At 39.9% G+C, this 24,400-nt stretch overlaps 1 protein-coding gene across 4 annotated transcripts in view; it reads left to right on the forward strand.

Moving 5' to 3' along the window:
- NDRG3 (NDRG family member 3) overlaps positions 1-20,876 on the forward strand; it is a 58,726-nt gene extending 37,850 nt beyond the window's left edge. For 2 of the 4 annotated variants that reach the window (XM_020782421.3, XM_072997048.2), the window contains exons 4-17: positions 5,695-5,800; positions 6,145-6,265; positions 6,791-6,853; positions 7,131-7,191; positions 7,823-7,909; positions 9,002-9,058; positions 9,658-9,761; positions 10,537-10,602; positions 10,898-10,949; positions 12,037-12,084; positions 15,253-15,288; positions 15,398-15,449; positions 16,641-16,679; positions 17,650-20,876. In XM_020782421.3, the coding sequence (XP_020638080.3) occupies positions 5,695-5,800; positions 6,145-6,265; positions 6,791-6,853; positions 7,131-7,191; positions 7,823-7,909; positions 9,002-9,058; positions 9,658-9,761; positions 10,537-10,602; positions 10,898-10,949; positions 12,037-12,084; positions 15,253-15,288; positions 15,398-15,449; positions 16,641-16,679; positions 17,650-17,828 (1,071 nt within the window). In that variant the 3' untranslated portion in view covers positions 17,829-20,876. The remainder of the gene's footprint in view (positions 1-5,694; positions 5,801-6,144; positions 6,266-6,790; positions 6,854-7,130; positions 7,192-7,822; positions 7,910-9,001; positions 9,059-9,657; positions 9,762-10,536; positions 10,603-10,897; positions 10,950-12,036; positions 12,085-15,252; positions 15,289-15,397; positions 15,450-16,640; positions 16,680-17,649) is intronic. The other 2 variants (XM_020782422.3, XM_078393269.1) reach the window with 1 other exon arrangement.
- The last annotated feature ends 3,524 nt before the right edge of the window (positions 20,877-24,400 follow it).

The raw sequence follows: 24,400 nt of genomic DNA on the forward strand, positions 1-24,400 counted from the left end.
ACATGGCCCCAGTCCTGACAAACATAACTTTCATACTCAGAATCTTCATATAATTACACTATCATATTAGTAGAAATAAGACTTTTTTAAAAAATTAGACTTTTAAAAAAATATTTAGTGTGAAATGACAAGGTACATCCATTCCTGTCCTTTTGTCAGTTTTGAGTCTGTTAATGTCCTGCTAAATCCATAGACTGTACAGAACATGAAATAATACCTTCTCTACATTTCCATAGCTGTTATCTCCATCAAGGAGCCAAAGCATTTTGAAAATCACTTACCATGTGAAATCATGTGGCATGAAAAATGTTGATGCCATTAGAAAAGTTTGTGTGCTGAACAATGTTCCAAATTTACAGACTCAGTAGAGAGTTGCAGCCACACAGAAAACATTCCAATAGTCTCCATTTGGTAGCTGTATTATTTGTGCAGCATCTTAAGTTGGGCATGATAGAATGGAAGGGGTAAAATTGGAAAAGATAGAGGGTACCACAGATAGTATAGACCACTGGTTCTTAACCTTTGTTACTCGGATGCTTTTGAACTGCAACTCCCAGAAACCCCAGTCAGGACAGCTGGTGGTGAAGGCTTCTGGGAGTTGCAGTCCAAAACACCTGAGTAACCCAAGGTTAAGAACCAGTGGTATAGACCACTGGTTCTTAACCTTGGGTTACTTAGGAGTTTTGGACTGCAACTCCCAGAAGCCTTCACCACCAGCTGTCCTGACTGGGGTTTCTGGGAGTTGCAGTTCAAAAGCATCCGAGTAACAAAGGTTAAGAACCACTGGTATAGACCATGATTAATGTAAGAAAAGAACAGTAAGGGAAAACAAGAAATCTTATGGTCCAGGAAAGGCTTAGAATGGTATCATATAATGTCTGGATTGCTACTGTGCGGTGGAAGCCTGTAGCACATGACTTTGGCTGCATGAATCAATGTGCTAAAAGCAAGTAATGCTGTGTAAATGGTTTCTGCCCTTTACATCTTGCCAATGCTTGAAATTCCTCTGGTGTTTGAAAGTTCCTTCATATTATTGATATATTGACTTGCTGGCATGCTGATCAAGAGATCATAATATTTAGTCATTTACTCTTTTCGCACTTGAGTTGTAGCTGGTTTCATCATATTGTGAACATTTCCATGTTGAGGAGAAGCCAAATGTATTGTTTGCTGACCTATTTCTCTCTCAGTGCGTATTAAAGTCAAATGGACTAGAGGGAATGTAAGGCATACCAACGCAAGTGAGCCTAGATTGTGTCCAGTGTATGCGTCACTAATGCATATTTGATCTCAGGCATTGCTGTTAAGAGCCTGGATGATTTGTGTACATAGAGCTGACATGGTGCAAATATGAAGCATTTAAATACTTTGACAAAGTGGGAAATAACAGGCATGGGGGTTTGGTTGGGTTGGTAGTGGTGTGGTATGAGCGCTTCTTCTTCTTCTTCCCAAGGTGGGGATGGAAGGGAAAAATGGAAGGGTCATGGTTTTCATAAAGTCCAAACTCCTGGAGCTACTAAAACTTTATTTTGTTAGGGTTGGGGAACAGGGTACAAGAAAGGAACATGTGTAAGCCACATGCTGTCCCACCCCTTCACTAGGGTGCTGAGGTGGTTTTAGTAGCCCCTCCATTAAGTCCAGTCTGTTCCTGAACCCAAGTTCCCAATGCTGGGTTTGGGCTGTCCACAATCTCTTGGTGGTATCTGGTCTTTAGCACAATCCAAGTCAACCCACACCCTTAGAAATGGTTTATAGTGCCAGCTCTTCACCCTTGTGCAGGCTTCCCCAGGCCCTCTGTGACTTCTTCTGGCACTTCCATCTCTAGCACCTCCATAGGGGTGGGGTGGGGGCCAGGTGCGCTGTCTGTTGCCACGGGGTGGCGATTGATAGCAGGGATGCTGATGCACTGAAAATTGGGACTCTGTCATTATGTCCTTTTCCCTTAGCTTACTGTGGCTTCCACCCAGACTAGGGTTCTGGACCATCCATTAGTCTACCTCCCATGAGGCATAGAAGACAAGGTCCAGCTCCTCTCCTGCTTCACCCCACTCCTCTTGCTTGGATTCTGCTTTGAACATGGAGCTCGAACCTCATCGCCCTTCTTTACACCTGGACCCTGCCAGCCAGCCTCAGCCTATCAGTCCCTAACTCATCTCCTCCATGTGGAGCCTCCCCCTCCCTGTCTGCATCCACCTGGGGCTTGGGTGTTGGAGTTTCTGCTGGACCCACTAGCAGGCCTGGAGCAAGTGTGGGCAGCCTGCTAGGGGTGCCAGGAGCAACCTCCTCACAGGTGATAAAGATTAGTTGACATAAATCTCTGAATTATTTTTCAGTCATCCCTCCTGGGATCAGTCCTGACTCCTGGGGTTTTATTTGTTTGTTTATTGCTTCATCAGGGTTGGCCAATGTATCTTCACATTTTCATCCCTAACTCTCCTCAAAGCTTCTTAAATATGGAAGTTGGGATTTTGTAGCTGATGTCAAATAATCACAGCCATGCAACTTTTTATAGCCCTGGTGGTGTGCCCTGTTCTATTATAGTAAATAAGCTGATTAAGTCTATTCTTGAATTGCAGTGGACAACATAAACCCCCATGCTTGGATTATGAAATATTCAGTAACTGACTGTCCAGTACAGAAGAATGTGACATTGGCTAAAACACCTCTTGCCCTCAAAACACAGAATAAATTCTGCTCATTTTGGAACCTCTTAATGAGTCCTTTTGCCACTTTCCCTCTCCCTCATGTTTTCCTCTGAGAAATATAATTCATTGTGAGATGCAGTGTATGTCTTCAAAATTAGAGTGGCTACTTTTTGTTAACTATTTTGTTGTGTGTTTTCTTAAATTAAAGTTTTTTGTCTTTTGAAATGATTGTCGGGATGTGATAATCTGCAGTCCATATGGCTCCTGCAAATAAAGTGTAAATTCTTCTCATGATACAGCAGACACCTGCACATTTCCCCTTCAGCTGTAAACAAAAAACAGTCATCAACCAACGTCAGAGCTGCCTCTTGCTGGCTTCACATGGGGTGCCAGCAACTGGCTGATCATAGGAAAACAATCCAGCTTCACACTGTGTTCGTCTAATGAATCTTCAAGGACAGGGTTGTGGTGTGAAGGCACTGCAAGCAAGCTACAAGGCAACGTGTTGCCATCTGCTGTTTTAAATCCAGTCCTAATCTGATTTAGTTACCCCTAAACATTGGGTGACATCAGTATTTCATTATTTAAGTATTTTCAGAAAATACAGCTTAATCTGCATTGGTCAATTTCAACAGCAATGAGGTTTCAGAGCTTCTTAAAGTGCTGTCTTATTGCTGTGCATATGCTTATTTCATTAAACTGAGCTTGCAGTTATTTATTCATTCATTTATTCATTTATTTATTTATTTGATTGGGTGAAACTGTAAAATGTATCCCTAGAATGGAAAGATTTTAACTGATTTAACTACAGCTTTGGTTTGATTCATATTTTTCTTTAATTATATTTTAATATTAAGGTGGCAGCAATGTTTCTGTCCTTCCAGAAAATATGCTTGCTGTGTAGCTTAGCAGCATTACCCAGTTGCAAAGAAGCAACTATCAGACCCAATAAAAACAAATTGCAGAAGTGATACAATAAGCTCTGAGTAATGATATCTCTCCAGGTATTTGCTGCAGCTGCTTTTCCTCCTGCTTCTTCTTTTGGCAAGTGGGGGAGGAGGAGAGGGAGACATAGAAAGTGCCAGCTGTGCATTTAATGAAATAGTACTGTCATAGGATGAGTTTGAAGAAAGAATCTGTTTAAATAGGGACTTTCATGGTCTTGAATAACTTGGCAACATTCTACTTCTAGTATTTTGTGGGCATCTGTGATGCAAATAACACAGGTTGGTTGTAACCCAGTGTAATTATGGTTATATCCTCTGGCTCTTGGCCTCTTAGCACCAAAGTCAGAATTGTAAATATGGCACCTGATCTTAACAAGTCTTAGTTATAAGGTAGGGGGTTGCAGTGGGGCACAAAGAAGGGAGGCTTGCATGCAGCCTTCTTATTACAACCTGCTTTAGAAACCTGTGTTTTATATTTCTGTATGGCAGACATTATGATAAGGAAGGCTAGAAAGAAACTGTTTTGCCTACAGTATCCTTTTGTCCAGAGCTTCAGTCCCTAGTATAACTCTCACAGTAATGTATTATTTCCTGCTGTGTATCTGTGTGATCAAAGAACAGCTTATGATGGATGCGTTGGGGCAGAGAAGGGTAACTAAATGAATAATAGTGTGTGACCAGATGAATGTCAGGGAGAGGGGAAAACTCCATGTATTAATCTCTTCCAGTAAAATAATCTCTTCTAAAATCACTGAGTTTTAACTGCAGACAAATGCATTCCTCACTAGATAGCTCCAGGCTTATAAGTACCTCTTTGTAATTCAAAATAAAGTGCGGTCTAACTATACTGTGCATGGCAGATGGTCTAGAAATACTTTGAAATTTTTTAAAATAAAATAAATAAATAAAAGATGTTGCATTCAATACAGTAATGTAGACTGAGCTTTCTGTCTTAACGGGAACTCTCCCTCCCATGTTAGAGCAGCACATCTGTTCTTATTTGAAGTGTTATACCTAGGGAGTTGGAGTCTACTATTTTTTATGTTTGTCTGCCTGCTTTACAAAGGAGGGCCACATGGCTTTTGAATAGTAGGATGGATATCAGACATCATTTTTATCATATTTCAAAGGAGCTGTTGCTGCTTTTCACCAGACTGTTGGTGTGAAATGATGCTGTGTAAAGAAGCTCATCTGTTTTCATCTGAGTTATTACATCAAATGTAAGATATGCATGTTTAGGCCCATCAGAAAAATGAGGACAGGAACAGTATGACACTTTTATTATTAGAATTATGTAAATACCACAAAGCCTTCAAGTTTCACAGAATGCCTCCTAAAGATCTATGGCTAAATGGGGAGCTTTTGGATAGAGGATGAACCAACCCTAAGTGTTCTGAAACTTTCTGAATTGCTATCTTAAGTCAAAATCTGTGTTGGAGAAGGTTTTTACCATGGTTACCCTCCCTTTTTCCTAACATAGATCTTTAGGAGGCATTCTGTAGAACATGAAAACATTGTGGTATTTACATTAAGTACCTCTAATAATAAAATTTTGTATTAGTTTTGTCGCCATCTTTCTGATGGTCCAGCAAAATTACGGACATATTTTGTATTTGATTTATTCACTCCCAGACAAATACAGAAGAGCTTCTTTGTATAGCAATATTTTTTGTGTTTTGGAAATTTTTAGTTAATACTATACTCAAAGTCAGAAAATGACTTAAAAGCTGAGCTCCTCATGTGGAAGCCTCTCATTACTGCCTAAGCTGTGTCAGTAAATGGCCCATTTATGTCTGTAGAGAGCATCTTTGGCAGACACCCTTGTTGTAAAGGTTTTGTAATCTCCAGACATTTCTTGTTTTTATAGGAGAGACATGTGTTGAAATGTGCCTGACGTGATTGTTTTATATTGCTGCAAAATATAATCTGTCTTAATCAGTACTTTGCTAACTTGATAACTTTAAAAGTCTTTTTGAATGCTCCATATTTGGGTTCATTTTCTTCAATTGGTAGTTAATTCATAAGCTCACTGCTCCTTTGCAAGACATCTCCCCAGTTGTTGTTTTGTCTAACTATCAAGTGTGTTTTTTCTTCTTCTTTAGGAGCATGATATTGAGACAGCCTATGGTGTGGTTCATGTCACTATGAGGGGGTCTTCGAAGGGGAACAGACCCATCATCCTCACATACCATGATATTGGCCTCAACCGTAAGTTTTTGAGTGTTCAAATCTGTGTAACTCTTTATGTGCTAGTTTACTTTATTGTTTCTTTATTCAGTTAATTTGTTACCTACATTTTTCGGCTAACAGTAGTAAAGCATAGATTAGCACAAAATCTTGATAGAATTTATAGATTTAAGATATAGCCGTGGTAGTCTTGCTAATGACTTTAACAACAGGAGAGCAAGCCCTAGTGCAGAATTAGTTTTCTGAGGTTGTCACCACAGTACACAGCATTAATCTAAACCCCTATTTACTATGAGAATCAAACATTAGTTGGTGGAAAGGAGCACTGTTTTCAAAGTAAGCCACTCCTATCATTTGTCTTACAGATAAATCCTGTTTCAACACTTTCTTCAACTTTGAAGACATGCAGGAGATCACACAACACTTTTCTGTATGCCATGTTGATGCACCAGGACAACAAGAAGGAGCTCCTCCTTTCCCGTCTGGGTAAGCACAGCAGTATCCCTTTGTTCCCAGAGATGCAGGGTCTCTCCACATGGGAATGTATTTAATGTAGATATTGCAGTGTTTATATAGTTGGAGGCGGGGAATCTTGCGTAGTTCCTTGCTTCTCCCTTTGTTGTACCAAACCCTTTTTTGGTGGTGCAGAAATTTTTTAACTTGCCATATTTGCTTTTGCAGAGACTCTCTTGTGATGCTAGAGGCATGAGGACAAAAGCAAGCAGGCAGCTGCAAGTGAAAATATGTATAATATTAGGAGACCTGGTGTACATCACCCAAGTATCTTGTGAGCCAGAGTGGCTTCTAAATTGACTGTGTTTGTTAGGACAGATTTCTGCTTCCTTCGACCAAGATACTGTACAGAATCTGTTGTTGTGAAACTCCTGAAATCTCCTTCAGAATTGTGTGTGTTTGATTAGGCCATTTTGGAAAAAATATTTCAGGTTTTGACTTAAAATTTGTGTATGTAGCCTTTGTTTGTAACTAGCATTCCCCATTCATTGGTTTCAGATACCAGTACCCCACCATTGATGAACTTGCTGAAATGCTCCCAGCTGTTCTTACACATTTGAGGCAAGTATATAGAGTTACTTAGTTTTCTTCTAATGTGATTACTACAAATAAAAAACAGTTGCCCAGAAAGAGAGGAGAAACTGTGCTTTTATTGCAAAGAAGGGAAATGGCTGTTCAGTTTTATTTAGATTCCACACCTCTTACAGTACTCTTGAAAACAAAATGTGGTATATTTAGTTTCCCCCTCAAAAAAAGAACCATTGCATGACTAATGAAGGGGGTGCTGCTTGAGTATGAACACTGAAAGATGCTCTCATTTTTAATTCCTCTCTTTCAGCCTGAAAAACATAATAGGTATCGGAGTTGGAGCTGGGGCTTATATCCTCAGCAGATTTGCTGTAAGTAGCTTTTGCGTTTGTCCTAACAATTAAGTTTCTCTTGGTTCTGTGTCTAGGGGTGTGATTTATAAATCATACACAGCAGAGAAACACTAGCAAGGACCAATAGCTTGAATCAAGAGTGACCTAAATCCTTGGAAGTGAGAATTTCAGAAGAAATTTGCTAGAGATGTGGCAGCCAATTCATGCTGATGGATAGTTTCTGGTACATATCTGTTCATTTCTGGGCAGAGGATGGCTTTGTCATACCAAAATTATCACATTTATCACTGGCATAAGTAATACAGTACTGGCTAGCATTTCCTTGTATTCTCTTTGCCATGTTAAGCTGTGGAGTTGATATCAGCAACAACCCAAAAGATGCAGTTCATCTATGGCCATCTTTACCAAGTATGATGCTACAGTATTTATAGTGTTCTCTTACCCTGATCTGTGTTCAGTACTGTACTGAATGTTTGTACTGTACTTCACTATTGTTACTATTTTTAAAAAGAGGTATAATACAGGCTAGTTGTTCATGCTAATTCACATTTTCAAGTACAATTCAAGTACAAATATTTTCGAAGATTAAAAACTATGTTTTTATGTTTTGGAAGTATATAAAGCTAAATGTTACTTCATTTGTTTTTAGTTGAATCACCCTGACTTGGTTGAAGGCCTTGTGCTTATTAATGTTGACCCATGTGCAAAAGGCTGGATTGACTGGGCAGCATCAAAGGTACGATGGAAATAACTCTTCCATAACTGAGATGATAATGCTTATCTACATTACACCATTGATAGTATTTTATGTAATGAGTGTGGGTTTTTTTTTTAAAGTAGATGTTGATTATTGCTTTGGCATAACTTTTTTTTTGCTGAATAAAGCTAAAACAAACATGTAAGGAAGCAGAGTCATCCCTTTGGATTCTGAAATTTGTATATTCCAGTGCTACAAATTCCTAGTCATAAAACGAATAGTACAGAATGTTATCAAAGCACCAAAAAGAATGTCAGCACACATTTTCTCAAAGGGTAATACATGTGGTTGCACCCAGCAGTGAAAAGTACAATGAGGTAATGAGGTAGTCCTGTTTAAAAATAAAAGTATTCTGTTGATATCCATATGTACTTTGGCCATTTATGCTTCATATATAAAGGCAGCATGGAAAACAAATAGGATGGGATGTTTCTCTGCAAGTTTTATGAGTGGAATAATGAAAACTGGCATATTGAGATTAGTAAGCTGTCCTGTAAAACACAGCCAAATCAAACTCTTATGTATTAAGTTATCACTTAAACTTGTTGAACTTGTAATTTGTGTGCATTAATGTCTCCTTTTAGAAAAACACTAAACAATACAGTACTTTCTAGATTGTTAAGGGTCTTACGTCATATATGCTTTTCCTCACTGGAGTGGTGTTTCAGATGCTTCTAGTAGAACTTCAAGAATTTATTTTTATTTTATTTTAAAGTGTATTTATGATTCTCCTTACCCATCTCTACTTCTCCTCAGTAGTAGCAGTAGTAGTAGTAGTAGTAATAGTAATAGTAATAATTTCACACAGTATTAGAAGCAGTTACAGATCTCAGAAATAACACCATCAGAACTACAAAACAGCAATATTAGGAACAGTATACATACTGTGCCAATATCCAACAGATAATTAGGTTTCTGGTAAAAATACGTATCTGTTATATAATGCCAGTCAATTTTTTTATTGTTGTTTTTGTTGTTGCTGTTGTTGTTGTGCTCTGTATTAATATACAACTGTGTAGTACCACTGCCTGGAATAATTTAAGTTGTTTTCTGTTCATTTGTTTGCATCAGTTTTCTGGATGGACAACCAACCTTGTAGATATTGTTCTGGCTCACCATTTTGGTCATGTAAGTCAACTGCAGGATCCAATATTGAAAATGCTATTTAATACAATGAATCTGAAATATCAGAATGTACTCCTATAGATAATTTGTTTACAAAAATATTACCCTCTCAATTTTGGATTATTGAATGGTTGATAGAGATATATTAAGATCACCCTCATTACTGGCATGTGCTATTTCATTCAGGCACAGCTAAAAATTCAAACAAGGGGGTAATGTGTGTGTATGGCGTGAGTGTGTTTATTACTTGTGTCTGTACGAGATATAAGGTGTGGTATTTCACAATTATAACAAGCATCCAAACATACAGACATCATATTGCATCTTTTATTTACGTATCTCATTTTTTATAAATTAAAAGTTTTAGGGCCAAACAAGATATAATAGTAAAGAAATCAGTGATGGGCAATGATCTGGTCATAGGCTTGTTGCTGTCAGGTTTACTTGAATCCTTAGCAGAGTTATCCTTAGTGCAGTGTTCAAAAACACATTACCTTCTTCCTTAGACAATATTTTCCTAGTATGCCTGTTAAATTATTTTTCAAAATAATCTTGTTAGCAAACTACTGTAGTTGATTAGAATATTTGCCATTCTGCACCAGGAAGAACTACAAGCTAATCTGGAGCTGATCCAAACATACAGACATCATATTGCACAGGACATCAATCAAGAAAATCTTCATCTCTTCGTCACCTCTTATAACAGGTACATGATGCTTGTAACTGATATAGAATCCTGTGTGCTTCCCTCACTCCCCAGCCTTAAAAATATAAATAGTGTTCCAGTAACAGATGGCTGAATATGTTGGGAAAAGCCAACATGTTTTTCATGAGTAGCAACAAAAAACAGATTGTGTTGTGCTTCTAAAGAGCATTCCTCATACGGTATACTTCAGATAAATTGTCTTAGCAGTACCATTTCTAATTAGTAGGTTTTGTTCTCTTCAGCAAAATGTCTTGCCAGCTGCATTCTTTTTCTTATTTTGTTTTGGAGAGAAGCAGGTACAATTTACATCTAAACCTAAACATAGAAAGAACCTGTCCTTTAAGCCAGAAATGTGTAAGGGTCAAAATGAATAAAATGTGCAAGATCTGCTAAAGCCTTTTTCCCCCAAAGTGTGCTTTGATGCGCCATATGCACACACATACAACTGTCTCAAAAGGAAAATAAAAGAACGGAGACATCCGGTCATAATTATCTTACCAAGCTCCCTATTTTGAGATACAGTCTGTTTCTTATGAGCTGACGGCTTCCTTAGTGTTGATAGATGAAGGACTAAAAATGTTTGATATGTTACAGTTGTGATATTACTACATTTTAAAAATCCAAACTGTTTATTCCAAATGGTATAGTTTAATACAACTCAGTAGTTTTGTAAATGTACAGCCCAGGTACTAGATATGTATGCTGATTCCATAAGACCATTGTACCAGCCATCTACTTCCTTGTGTTTCTCAGTACTTCTGCCTTTGTTTCCTAGCCGCAGAGATCTAGACATTGAGAGACCAGTCCTGGGCACAAATACAGAGGCCGGAAAAACACTCAAGTAAGTTATGCTTAGTCAGTTCTTAAGTCTTTGCTTGGAACAATAGCCCTGTTCAGGTGTTACAACCAGAGACCCAATGGAGCCTGAAGAGCGATGGGAACAGGGCCATGTATATAACCTCCCTCCATCAAATGCCCACCCCACCTAGAAGCTAGGTGGACCTTCATAGGTTCACAGCAAAGGCCTGCACTAGTGCTTTTAGCATTTCCTGCTCTATCGGAGCTTATTGACAACAGAAAATGATGTTGCTGTTGTGTGTGTGGATTACAACTGTTACCTTGTGTGTTTTGCATAGGTGCCCTGTCTTATTGGTGGTTGGGGACAGCTCACCTGCAGTTGAAGCTGTGGTAGGTTTGCCAAGTCTTTCACTACACTCCCTTATACTCCTCTTACATTTTGTTCAGTCCCTTGCAGAGTCAAGGTAAAATAACTCTTCAGATCTCCCATAACCATTTGAACTCGTATTAAATGAGAGAGCTGCCTTCATTCATGAGTGAGCTTAAAACCCTTTTGCAACCAATAATGTGTGATAGCTCTTTGACAGGCATAATTTCTCCTCTTGATATCTTAAAGAGGCAAGGAAGAAGTGGGCAATTTAGAGTGAAGTGATGATAGCCTCAGTGCTCACCTTGCTGAATATCTCAGCAGGGATGATCACCCAGGTCCTTTTTTTTCTTCAGTCAATTTACTGCTACTCTCTGTAAGGTGCTAGAAGGCAAAGTAATATTAACTGTAGCCCTGAGAGATGTATTTGATTGATTTGCTTTTGCCATCTACCTGCCTCTCTCCCCCGCCCCGCCCCCATTTCAGGCTCCCTGTTCCTGTTTTCAGATCAACTGCATTTTCTCCACCATGATTTTTTTTATTGCAGTAATTAGCAATCTATTCTGCATTTCTACCTTCAGTATCAACTATACAGGTTTAGTAATTTGTATATTTATGTGGAGGTCCTGCTGTTTACTTTCTATCCTCACATTTTATCACATTTATATCCTGTGATTATTGCAATAAGGCCAGGGCATAATTTAATCTTCTAGCATTTTTGCAAGGTGATTAGGCTGTGAAATAGTGACTTGCTCCAATTAGACTGAAGGAGAATATGAACACAGTCCAATAAAAACAAAATTCAGGTCCATTATAAATGAAAGTTGTCTATGTCATAGAAGCTGGTATATCAGTTTCATCAAAAATATTGCTCTGCTTAGTCAGATGCTCAAGAGAACTCTTGTTTTTCCAATATGTGATCTTTAAAGTCAGTTAATTTTACATGTGTGTTCTGTTTACTAAGCCTTCCACTTCTGACTTTTGAGGTACATTGTTTCTGCATCTGGTCTCCACACTTACTCGATCTTTCATAGATATTCTGTCTAAATGATGACCTGCATATTTAGATACAGAATAAAGAAAAAATAAAATATTATTTTTCATTTGTAGGTTGAATGCAATTCAAGACTGGATCCAATGAATACAACACTCCTGAAGGTAACAAAAAACCTTAGGTACCTGTATTTTGATCTGACATTCTAGAGCTTTGTGTGGCTTTTACAGAGATCTCTAGAAATATATCCCTGTGTGCCATTCTCCAAGATGAAAGAGGGGGAAGGGGTCTGGGGAACCGCAATACACCTGCATTAAAAAAATATAGTCTGGATACTGTACAGAATTACAGGTGGGGATGAGCTTGTAACAAATGCTTCAGAGAGAGCTTTCTTCTACTTTAAAAAGTTAAGTCTAGAATTTATATGGGATTGGTTTTGGAGGCAATTTACATTAGTTGGCATATGTAATAAAGTCCTGGTCCTTTTTTGTAGCCCTTTTTAATTAATCAGTGGGCAATGTCTGACTTGGCTCCCATTCCTAGGAAGCTACAGTGGTGCCTCGACTTACGACCATAATCCATTCCAGAAGATGGACGTAACTTGAAATGGTCGTAAGTCGAAGCGCCATTTCCCATAGGAATGCATTGAAATGCAATTAATCATTCCAGCCGAAGAAAAAAATCACAAAAAGTCACTGCAAGACTCATTGGAGATGCAATTAATCCCTTCCGGCCAGGGGGCGGGGGGAGAAAAGCTATCAAGCGTGCAAGACCCATTGGAAATGCACAGAAAATAAATGGAGCAGATTGGAAATGCACAGAGAACAAAGGGGGCAGGTTGGAAATGCAAAGAAAATAAAGGAAAAATCAAGGGAAGCACGCAGGACCCATCGGAAATGGGGAAAAAAACCAAATAAGTAACCAAACCTCCCAAGACCCATCGGAAATGGCGAAAAACACTCCAAAAAGCAACAAAATTCCCAAGACCCATCGAAAATGGGGGGAAATCCCAAAAAAGAAACACCCCCCAAGACCCATCACAGCACAGAAACATAACCACCCAGCTCAAAACCATGCTGCAGAAACACCCAGAACAGTTTTTAAAAAGCAGAAAACAGCACCTTACCTTACAAGGCAGCCGAAAGCCTCCATGCAAACACACACACATGCTCTCAGAAGCAGAAAAGGCAGTCCTAAGCCTCCGACGACGCCGCACACTCTCTAATTGCTGGGGCAAAAGAGCTACAAAGAAGCAGCCTCATCGCCACCTACAATTAGCAATTTGAATTTCCCGCCTTTTCCCCCTTCCTTTTTCTGTTTGTAAGTGGAAGCTCTGGTTGGAAGTACAGTAGAAGCCAAACTTTGCTGCCGGAGCTGGTCGTAACTCGAAATGGTCATAAGTAGGGGCGTTCATAAGTCAAGGCTCAACTGTATGTTTAAATTAATAGCAAATCTTCTGGGTGGGAATCCAATGAGTCACATCTCCCACCCCCAGTGCTTTGTCCTCTTACTCAAACTAATTGTTTATTTCATGCTACTCTTTTTTACCCCTGCACTCCACTGAATCAGCCAGTAATCACTTCCACTCACTCATAAATTGAGGTCCCTCTTTGGAAATTTAGAGAGATCATAGCATAGCATAGGCATCCTTCAGTCTCGAGAGACTATGGTAACATGCTCTGAATCGAGGAGTGTCCTCTCCAGAGCATGAAGCCCGGGTAAGGTAATATGGAGGATAGGCTGTTACCCAAGCAGCAGATCCCCCCTCTCCACATTGCTGAAATGGTCCAATGGAAAGGCAAGAGCCAATACAACTGGTTCCAGCAATGTCGCAGGAGTTGGCAGTATGACACATGCTGCCTTCGGGACTCCAGCTTTGGATTTTGCCTCGAGGTTAACTCCTGAAGCCTTTTCCATGAGTGGATATAGCCACAAGGCAGTGGAGGTTTGAAATCGGAGTTTTCCTTCTCCTAGATGGGCTGCCTTCCATGGCTGACGAGCCCCACCTACCCGGCCTGCTCTTTAATAGTGCAAAAGTATGATCTGATCCTTAAAGCTTTCCTGACTCCCCGGCTTATGCAAATCTAATTAACTTTCCTATTTACCATATTAAGGCCAGATACAAAATTTGAGAATTTTGGCGCGCGTTCCTGGGACACGCTCTTTTAAAGCAGGAAGTCCCACCCCTAGGCCCCGCCCCCAGGCCATGCGGTCAGGAGACAAAAAGAAAGCCCAGGAAAAAAAAACTCAGCAAGGCATCCATGCAAACAGACCTGACCTTCGCCCTCAGCCCAGCTTCCTAGGGAAAAGGGTCCAGAGTCCTGGGACACGCTCTTTTAAAGCAGGAAGTCCCACCCCTAGGCCCCACCCCCAGGCCATGCGGTCAGGAGACAAAAAGAAAGCCCAGGAAAAAAAAACTCAGCAAGGCATCCATGCAAACAGACCTGACCTTCGCCCTCAGCCCAGCTTCCTAGGGAAAAAGCTTAGAGAGATCATCAATTTCATAATTACATTCATTCATTTATTACAGTGGAAAGCTTACATGGTTTGCAACCATAGTGTGTCTTCATCCAAGCCAAGTTGTTGACATACTGATTAGGCTACGTATTGTTGTGTAATAAAAGAAAAGAAAGTTATCAGAGGTCTGGTAGACAATGGATGAACTAAGGTGTGATCAGAAGAAAAGAATCTCATGGCTACAGTTTATACGATGCAGGTAACAAGAGTAGCTCCTAAACATCTATAATTAGGAGCCATTGAAGGTAGTTCCCAACTGGGACTTTTAGAGAATCAATTTTGAACCATAACCAATCCATATACTGTATATTTAATTTGGATAGAAGCATCCATGCAAATCTACGTGTTGCCAGAGTTATTGTTTTGGAGATCTTTTGGGATAAATAGGCAAACATTCTTTCAAGACTATTTATATCTTCTTAGTTGGTAGCCAGAAGAAAAGGATCATACAGTTAAATTTTGAACTGTTTGACTGAATACTCCAGTGAATGCCTACAATTCAAGCTTTATTGAAAGTGAATTATCAGAGGGATCCAGTGAAGATGCTGGGAGAAAGCATTTTGGGACTGAGTCTACCCAGTTATTTGAATTGGGACATCAGTAGTATCCATGCAGATACTTGTGTTTCCAGCTCTTCTGATCTTGGATATATTTTGAAGCCGAAAACCCTAGTTTTTCAAGAAAAAAATTCAGTTTCCAGGGCTCTGCATAATATTGGGTTCTTTCTCTTGATGGATTGGTTTTTAAGCTTGCTTTGTTGTTTCAATTCTTTTTTAATCTGAATGTTATTTACACTCTTCATTTTTCTCTTGCAGATGGCCGACTGTGGAGGCCTGCCACAGGTGGTCCAGGTGAGCTTTTGTTTAAGGGGGCTCCTGGTTTGAGGGGAAACACATAGAGCTTATCTGGCATTACTTGCATTTAATTCTTACACTTAATTGCTTTCAATTTTTTTTCCAGCCTGGGAAACTGACTGAAGCATTCAAGTACTTTGTCCAAGGGATGGGCTATAGTAAGTAATACCAACTTATTTTGGAAAGAGGTAGATCAGGGGTTGTTCATCGTGCAGTCCTCATTAAAACCTTTGACATGATAGAGTCATAGAGTTGGAAGAGACCACTGAGGCCATCCAGTCCAACCCCCCGCCATGCGGGAACATCCATCAAAGTACTCCCAACAGATGGCCATCCAGCTTAAAATCCTCCAAAGAAGGAGACTCCACCACCCTTCGAGGCAGCCTATTCCACTGCTGGACAGCTCTGACCATCAGGAAGTTCTTCCTAATGTTCAGATGGGATCTCTTTTCCTGTAGTTTGAAACCGTTGCTCTGTGGCCTAGTCTCTGGAGCCCTGGAAAACAAACCTGTCCCCTCCGCAACATGACATCCTTTCAAATATTTAAACATAGCTGTCATGTCCCCTCTCAACCTTCTTTTTGTAAGGCTAAACATTCCCTATTCCCTAAGCCGCTCCTCATAGGACATGGCTTCCAGACCTTCAACTATTTTGGTTGCCTTCGTCCGGATACAGTCCAGGTTGTCAACGTCCTTTTTGAATAGACGTGCCCAGAACTGGACACAATACTCTAGGTGAGGTATGACTGAAGCAGAATAGAGTGGAACTGTCACTTCCCTTGATCTAGACACTATACTCCTATAGAATAGTTTCCATTTAAACATTTGGTGCTCTGTGTCATGGTCTAGTATGGTTCACAGATATTGCTGGACTGGAAGAGGAGTCTGTTCTAAGTACAAAAAGATACATCCATGTTTCGTGGTACAGGCATCACTGATGGAAGTTTTCCCATGTACTCAAGGACCACACTATCCTGTGAGGATCAACATTATCTCTCAGCTCTTCTTCTAGATACTGCATCTTATTTTTTCTCTCTCTGAATACATTTGAATTTGTCCAGTTTCCTAAATTCTTCAGTGATGCAGTTTAATTTGTCAGAATTTCATCTGGAAAATATAGATTGTCAAGGTAGTTGAAATTCGTTAACCTATAGTTAGCATGCTTTTTCTGACATGGAGTTATACTGTCAGTACAAAAAGACATGTATGTTGAAGGTCAAGACCAGAAATTATGTGAACCACCCAAGCTGATATTATGCTAATATATTACTCCAGGAGATATAATGCAGATAGCTGTGTTGTGACTCCACTAACTGTGTTTCCCATTCCTTCTCTTCTCTCTGTTTCTAGTCCCTTATGTGCAACTCAGTCACCTGAACACTGAGTCAGGTACCTTCAAGTGTGTGTCTAATTTGGCTGGATTACATTTTTCTTTTCTGATGCATTGCACTGCTTATTGTATGGCCTAGTGGTGTCCTGCATTCTAGGCCTCCCCATTGCACACTTCTTCCACTACAATTTTTAATGCCTTCATTTGCATTTGGTTGACTGTTGCATGGTTTGTAGCTCAGTGGTGATCCTAGAGTGAAATGTATGATTTCTGGCTACTTCAAAATCTAAATGAGCAGTCCGTTACACAAAGAGGAAAGGATGTGACGACTTTGGAAACAATTGCCCACTCCAGGCCTAAAGAATCCTTCCCTTGATCATATATACAGTAGGACACCCATCTCCGCGGGGGATCAGTTCCATGATCTACTGTGGATACCTGAAACCACAGATGCGAGGGAACCCTATACATAACATCCAAGAGAGTGGAACAAAAGCCACAAGGAGGCACCCTTGTATGTTGTGTATAGGGCTGTGGCAAACTAGGTAAGTGAAACAATAGATACCGATCTGGAGCTATGTATATCCACTTCATTTACACTTGTGAAAATGGAATGTTATGTTAAGGAAAACATGGAATTTCCTGCCGCATGTTTTCTTCATAGAGTTAATGTAAAGGAAGGGGTGCATCTGAAAAAAAGCAGTTGCATGTAGTAAGATGAGCTGAGAGGGAAGCTATGAAGGGATGCTGTATCCGCGGAAGGAATGGAGATGGGCTGAAGCCCTTCCCTTGCTTTTACTCCTATACCTTCACCTTCATGATGCTTCCATAGCCTTGGCTTTGGGAAGCTTATTTCTGCTGAGGTAACCTTGTTCTGTTCTCCAAATCATGACATTCTGAGCAAGATGATAAACATACCTTATTTGTTTTCCAGCTGCTTCTCTATTTTCCGACCATTTTACCCTTTTTTAATATGTAGTACATTTTGCAGTTATTCATTTCTGGCATTCACTGTCTCTCTCCTAACAGTGCCCTCTGCTAGCATGACCAGGCTGATCCGTTCCCGGACCCATTCATCTTCAAGTGTAGGTTCCGGGGAAAGCAGCCAAACACGGTCTCAGAGCAGCAACCCAGGAGAAGCAAAACATGGAATACCTGAGGCCGCTGATGTCCGTGGAACTCCTCAGACCATGGAAGTATCCTGCTAAGCAACCCTGTACATTCAGACAGTCCCTTTTCTCCTTTGCTGAACCCACCTAGAAATCATTATTTGACCAGACAAGTGGCATTAGTAGGTCTTTTTCTCCTCACTTGTGCCTGCCTGGTCCTACCTTCTGTCTTTCTGCCTCTCTGTCACTGGCATTCCTTTTGGTTCTTCTGTATGGGCTTACATAAGCACAGGCTGCATACAGACATTCTTGATGAGGAGTTGGAGTGGTTTTGCTGCAGGGTGAGCTCTGCTTTCTTCCCTTCCCTGCCCACCTTTGCTCTTATACTGACACATGTACAGACTCTGGACCAGGCTGTGTTGCTTTTATTCCTCTCCCACTGCATTCTTTTCGCCTTCATGTTTTTCAGCTTGAAACATTTTCAGTTCCTTAGAAAGCTTTCGCCCTGCATTTCTGTTTGTATATTACTCTTTGAAACATGTTCTTTAAAAGACACAAGGGTTCCAGACTGATCATTAAGGCCTACCTAAACAGTGCTGTACAGAGCCCTGCTCTGAAAATGGAAAGGAAGGTACCTTCATGAATGGCAGAAGGGCTAGCTAAACAATGCTGCGCAAATCCAGGTTTGCATCACATTAGAAAAGCAAGTTATCTCCCTCTTAGCACCACACATGGGAGAAAATAATACTTGCATTGCAAATTCCACTTTGGGCTCATCACTATACTGTAATCATGTAACTCTCTACAAATCTGTTAACTGCTAACATTCCATTGGTGCTGGTGGAGAAAGTTACTGTATATGAAGGTATCCCATCCCTTGCCTGGCTTTCTGTGCTATAAAACCGTATGACTATGCTGGATCTTCCTTGTCTTTTAAAATTTTCCGAATCACAATTTCAGTGACTCATGCAATTAAAACTGCTTTCTAGTTGTTAAGGTTTGTTAGAGCTGCTGGCTGCAGTCTTTTACTGCATCTTGGGAAGGAAAGGGGAAGTAAAGAGAAGTCAAAAATTTCAAAACTTCAGGACTTATGTCTTGAATCCTGTGATGTCTGGATTAATCAGCATATTACTTAGTTAGTTAACATTTCAGGCAAGTGTAGGTGTTTCCTGTTTCCTAAAATGGCATTTCCACTGGCCATACTGGATAGTAATGTTGTCCATCATATGTGGAGGGCAGCAAGTTGGGAGAAATTGTGTTAAAGAATACATGAGGTTTCTAACACACTTCAACTCTCATTGAAGGGTTGTATTACTCAACGGAATATGAGAAAGTGACACATTTCTGAGTAATCAGAGCTTCATTATGTGTGTTGCCAGAGACATGATATGGTATGAAGGACCTTTACTACCTGGATGAAATCATTGTTTTCCAAAGCTGGAAAAATATGTAAAAGCAGAGTAAATGATTTTAACGTCTTGCCAGAATGTTCCATTATATTAAAATGTATCATTAATTACATACATATTTTAATCACAGTTTCTAATGTGAAACTAAAATTAAAGATTGAGAACAATATTAGTGGTCGAATGGTTGGTTGTTGTAGGTTTTTCAGGCTGTTAGGCCATGTTCTGAAGGTTTTTCTTCCTAACATTTTGCCAGTCTCTGTGGCTGGCATCTTCAGAGGACAGGAATCAGAACTCTGTGTTCTGGTGTAGTATGTGGGATAGTTGAATATTTGTAGCTGTGAGATCAGCTCTTTGTCCTTTTCAGGAGGAAGAAAAACCTTGAGAACACTGTTGTAGGTTCATTGGGTCCTGATCATGAAAACCTTTGAGAATACATTAGTTGTTGAAATTAATAATTATTTCTGAATTACTATGTTTGGGCCTACATTTTGCTGTAGGTCCAAATATCCATACAATGTTCAGACATTGTAATAAAATTCCAGCTCTGATGTACTAGGGAGATTAGCAGCACAGTCTTTTATAAGTCTACTCAAAAGTAAGCTTTACTGAGTTCAATAGGGTTTATTCAAGAGAGAATGTATATAGGATTGCAACCTGCACCTGCAGCAGCAGAGAGGGCACAGACTGGGAAACATTTGTTCTGTGTTTCTTAAAGCAGCTGCAGTTATGAAACTATTAATGTCTTTGTGCAGTTCTCCATTTATGTTTTTGCTTTTTTAAAAAAACTTCTCTGTTTACAAACTAGTGTTTGTACAATTGCCCTCTCCACAACTACCTGTAATTCTCCTTCCTTAAGAAAATAATCAAGCCTTTTAAAATGATTGATACTTGTACTCTCAAGAGGGATTAACTAAAATCAAGTAAATGGTCAAGAAATCATTATGAAACATGATCTTTGCAATTTGTGGGAATAGTTTAGTGAACTGATCAGATGAGACTTCACAATACATCTTAGATGCAGCTTTGGTGAATATCTAGATGACCAGCAGCAAGTTTTTTAACCTTTCCTAAACCAATGGTTCCCAGCCTTAGGTCCCCAGGTGTTCTTGGAGTACAGCCCCCAGAAATCCTGGTCAGCACAGCTGGTGGTGAAGATTTCTGGGGATTTTAGTCCCAAGAATATCTGGCGACTCAAGGTTGGGAACCACTGCCCTACATAGGTGCGAAAACTTGTGTTGGGGGGGGGTAAATTGGGTCTGTAATTTGTTCTGGTTGTGCATAATGGGTCTGAGGATCTTGTAATAAATGCTAAAAGTATGCTTTGATGTACTGTGTGTTATAAAAGTATGTCTTGTATTAGGCCTGCTTTATAGTATATTTTTCCATGGGCTGATATTAAACTCAGTAGTCTGAGAAGTTTGGCATTCCTGGTAGAAGTGGAAAATTTGCACCCTGGGAACTACCATCTTCAGTTGTTTTCTTGAATTCAAAGGGTCATGCTTTTCTGCTGTAAGCTGAGTCACTGAAAGCAGAAAGTATGTGATCTGATGGAGAGCTGCTGATTGGAAGGGGTATGCAGCTGAAAGTTTTCAATGTTGCACAGTGGCTTATGGGGTTCAAATCCTTGGCAGAAATCAGGTTCAGCTCTGTTTCGGCAAAGAAGTGGGACTGGGAAACTGCCTGAGGGAGAATTTGAATCAATTGAACAAAATTGTAATAAACTCTAATTGTTAATGTGGCTCTGCCTGTTTTTCTTCCCTTTGATTAGCCTTCAAGGTGTACTTTGTATTTCAGATAACCTACCAATCGTGTTTTATGGTCACATGAACACTTGAATGAAAAATCAGATGGACAGCATAGTTAGCATTCCATTTTTCTCTGTAGTATATAAAAATAGATTGTTACCTCTGGAAGTCAGTGAGTAGAGTGACTGGTATATAACTTGCAAGTGGTGCAAATAGACGTGAGATGAGTAGCTGTATATATGTTAATATGATCCAAAACCTGAGCAACCAATAAACCTAAATAAGAAGTTCCATCATTCTAGAGTGTCTCACCCAAAGATGTTGAATGCTGAATGAGTAAATAACTTTCCATACTTAGCAAAGAGTGAGTGGTGCTTTCTGCTGTCTCTTCTCAGAAGGTCCCTTGGCAGAAGGCAGAAAGCAATGCATAGTATGTTTTTTCACAGGGGAAGTAAAGCATTTCTTATCTATACTTTTTGTAGCATTTGCTTTGGGGGCATGTTCACTTCTTATTCTTTGCACCATCATTGAGGCCGTTGTGATGAATGTCCAGGGAGTGAGTTTTAGCCTGCTTCTCCACACCAGGATTGTACACTTTAAACTCATTCCCTCCCCTTGCTTCAACTATTCATCCTCACCACTTCAGCTTTTCCACTCTGGTGAATAAGGTGGAATAGCTGAGCTGGTGAGGAGGAAGGGTTGAAGCAAAGGAAGGAAATGAGTTCCACAGAAGAACATGGGATAGAGCAACATGGAGAAAAACTTACTGACCTTAAACCAGTTCAATAGCAAAGATGATTACTGGAGCCAGAGGCCCTCCTTTGCTGGAGGGTTTCAGGTATTGGTTGAGAAGATGGTTTTTGGAGATATACTAGCTTTGGATTTCCTGCATCTTGGATGGGATAAAATCACCCAACAATGATTCTGACAGAATAGTAGTGAGAAGGCGAAGAACCGGAGCTGTCCCAGAACATAAAACATTTCATAATTCTCATGATTTATCATTGCCCTTCTTTTTAATATGGTTGTCCTGTTCGTATGGAGTACCATGATGGGAACTTTGTCTCGATAGATGAGCTCTGCAGGAAAGTCAGATATTAAAATCTGTTAAGGGCAAAAACAGCATCCTTGTATTGCTATCTTGTATCAAACATTGTAAGCAGAGAGAGAAGTGCATGCAATTGAGTCTCTCACTCCAGTTGGTATTTAGCCTCAGAAGAAATGTCCTTTGGAGAGTATTTTGCAAAGGGGATTCTTAGAAAGGGCTATCAGGTAAATCAGATGTGCATCCAAATGCCCATTGAAGAGTAGTTCTATGTCTGCACTGCACTTCTTTCAGTGGCAGGAACAGTCAGATGCTCACTGTACTAGGACCACATCCAGATGCACATTCAACCAAAAGTGATATTGATAGTAACCTTTTAGCTTGTATCCCACTTAGGCTTGTGTTTCTTGACCCAACATGTTGTAGAAATTGTTTGAGAAGTTTAAGTTTGTATAGTATAGACATATTTGCCAATTCCTGACAGTCTCTTCCTTTTATTATCCTCTCACTACTCAGGCCATGCTTTGAGCCCATGTTACTTTTTGGACCATCTTTCCTTAATGTCTTCTGCCCAACCCACAATATCATCCTAGACGAGGCTCCTCCAGGTGGCCACCCTGAGGGAGGCCCATAAATCCTCTACAAGAGGTAGCGCCTTCTTCACAGTGGCTCCAACTTTGTGGAACCCGCTTCTGGAGGAGCTCCATCTAGTCCCCTCACTGCTGACATATAGGAAGCAATTAAAGACGTTGCTTTTCAGGGAGGTTTTCCACACCAACCCCAAATGGCCACCTTACCCCCCTCTTCTCTCCCCCCTTTTCATCCATCTGTTCTGGGTTTATATGATTAGTTGGTGCCATCTGTTTATAGGGTTGTTGTTGCTGTTTTTAATGTTTCTATTTTTATTTTGGTTTTCTGTTACGTGTTGTAACCCACCCAGTGTAGTGCCTCGACACTAATGGTAGCGGGATACAAATTGAATCGATCAATCCTTCCCCAACATGATGTCCCTGACCTATGTCATCCTGGCTGAAGAGTATGACTGGAAGCTGCCTTGTTGGGGAAGACTACACTAGATCAATTTTGGAACAGTCCATCAGTGACAAGTTTATTTTGGAAAGTAGTTAGAAGTCATTGGATTGTAGATTCTTTGTCTTTATAGGTTTAGTATGAAACTGGAAACCCTTTATGGATTCAATATGGAACTGGATATGACAGAGTTGTTAAGACATTAAACGTTTTTATTGGGGAGTAGCTGCAAATGCAGTAGCTACTTAAGAAGAACTTAAACTATTCTTCTACTTTAAGTAGGCATTGAAGGTGTGCATTTATTTTCACATATTTATAAAAGGATATAAAGGTAGTTTTGGGATCCAGCTCAGAATGTTTTCTTTGTATACAATCAACATTTAATTAAATTGACAGAAAAAAACATCTGCCTACAGGTACATTGGTTTTGTTGGGGTTTCATGATGACTTTCTTGCAGTCACCAGTATGACTGAGTTCTTTCTTCTGATTTACAGTATGTCTCACTCTTCTCAGTTCAGAGCTTTAGTTGTATTTATACCTGAATTTTCCTGGTGTATGTATGTGTTCCTACAGTATTTGAGTGCTGCTAATACTGTACAGATTAAAATTCAGATTATTGAGAGTAGTTTGTGAATTCTTGTATGATCATATGATTAATTATACTGTGAGAAAACTGTATATGGCCTGCATGGATTTATTTAATCACATGGTATCTCTTAAATCTCCTGATGTCACCATCTGGGGTGTTGTGACTATTTGTTCCCTGGTTGAACGTCTCCATTCAGACTGCTTTTTGAGAAACTATAAATAAACTGAAAAATAAATGTCCTTGGAAATTGAACATAACGTACACCAGTCACACTCCTACTTTCCATTGGGTCTGATTAAACTACAAAGGTATTATTACTGCTGCATTGTCAGCGTCAGAGAAGAACCTGGAACTAATTGGACAAATGTGCATGCAGGTAAGTCTGCTAGGATTCAGATATGAGAAAGATCTGCGTTCTGAGGATGGGAGTGGGGGCAGAAGAGACCTGCCCTACAAAAACAAAAGTTGCTAATACCGTTGAACTTGGCCTCAATTTTTTTCCGCTCCTTGTTGATTTGTTTTTGTGAGGAGTTTTGAGGTTTGCGCTTATATGTGCAGACACACTGTGTGCAGCACAGCTAGAGATAGTGATGTTACAGCTCTATTTTAAGTTACTGAGAAAGATAAGATCTCCTAAATTGTAGGCAGGAACTGAACAGTATTGAGGCCTCCACTAGCATGAACATTTGCATACCTTTAACATATTAGCAGCAGACACACCACAGTTGCTTAGGGTCTGAAGCAGGTGAGACTGTACTGTATAGATATGTTTGTTCTTAATGAAAGTCACCAATATACAGTAAGTCCATAAATCAAGGAGGAGTGCAGAAATCTTACAGTGTCCGCTATTTTC

The sequence above is a fragment of the Pogona vitticeps genome, chromosome 4 (genome assembly GCF_051106095.1).
Source record: "Pogona vitticeps strain Pit_001003342236 chromosome 4, PviZW2.1, whole genome shotgun sequence".
NCBI lineage: Eukaryota > Metazoa > Chordata > Lepidosauria > Squamata > Agamidae > Pogona > Pogona vitticeps.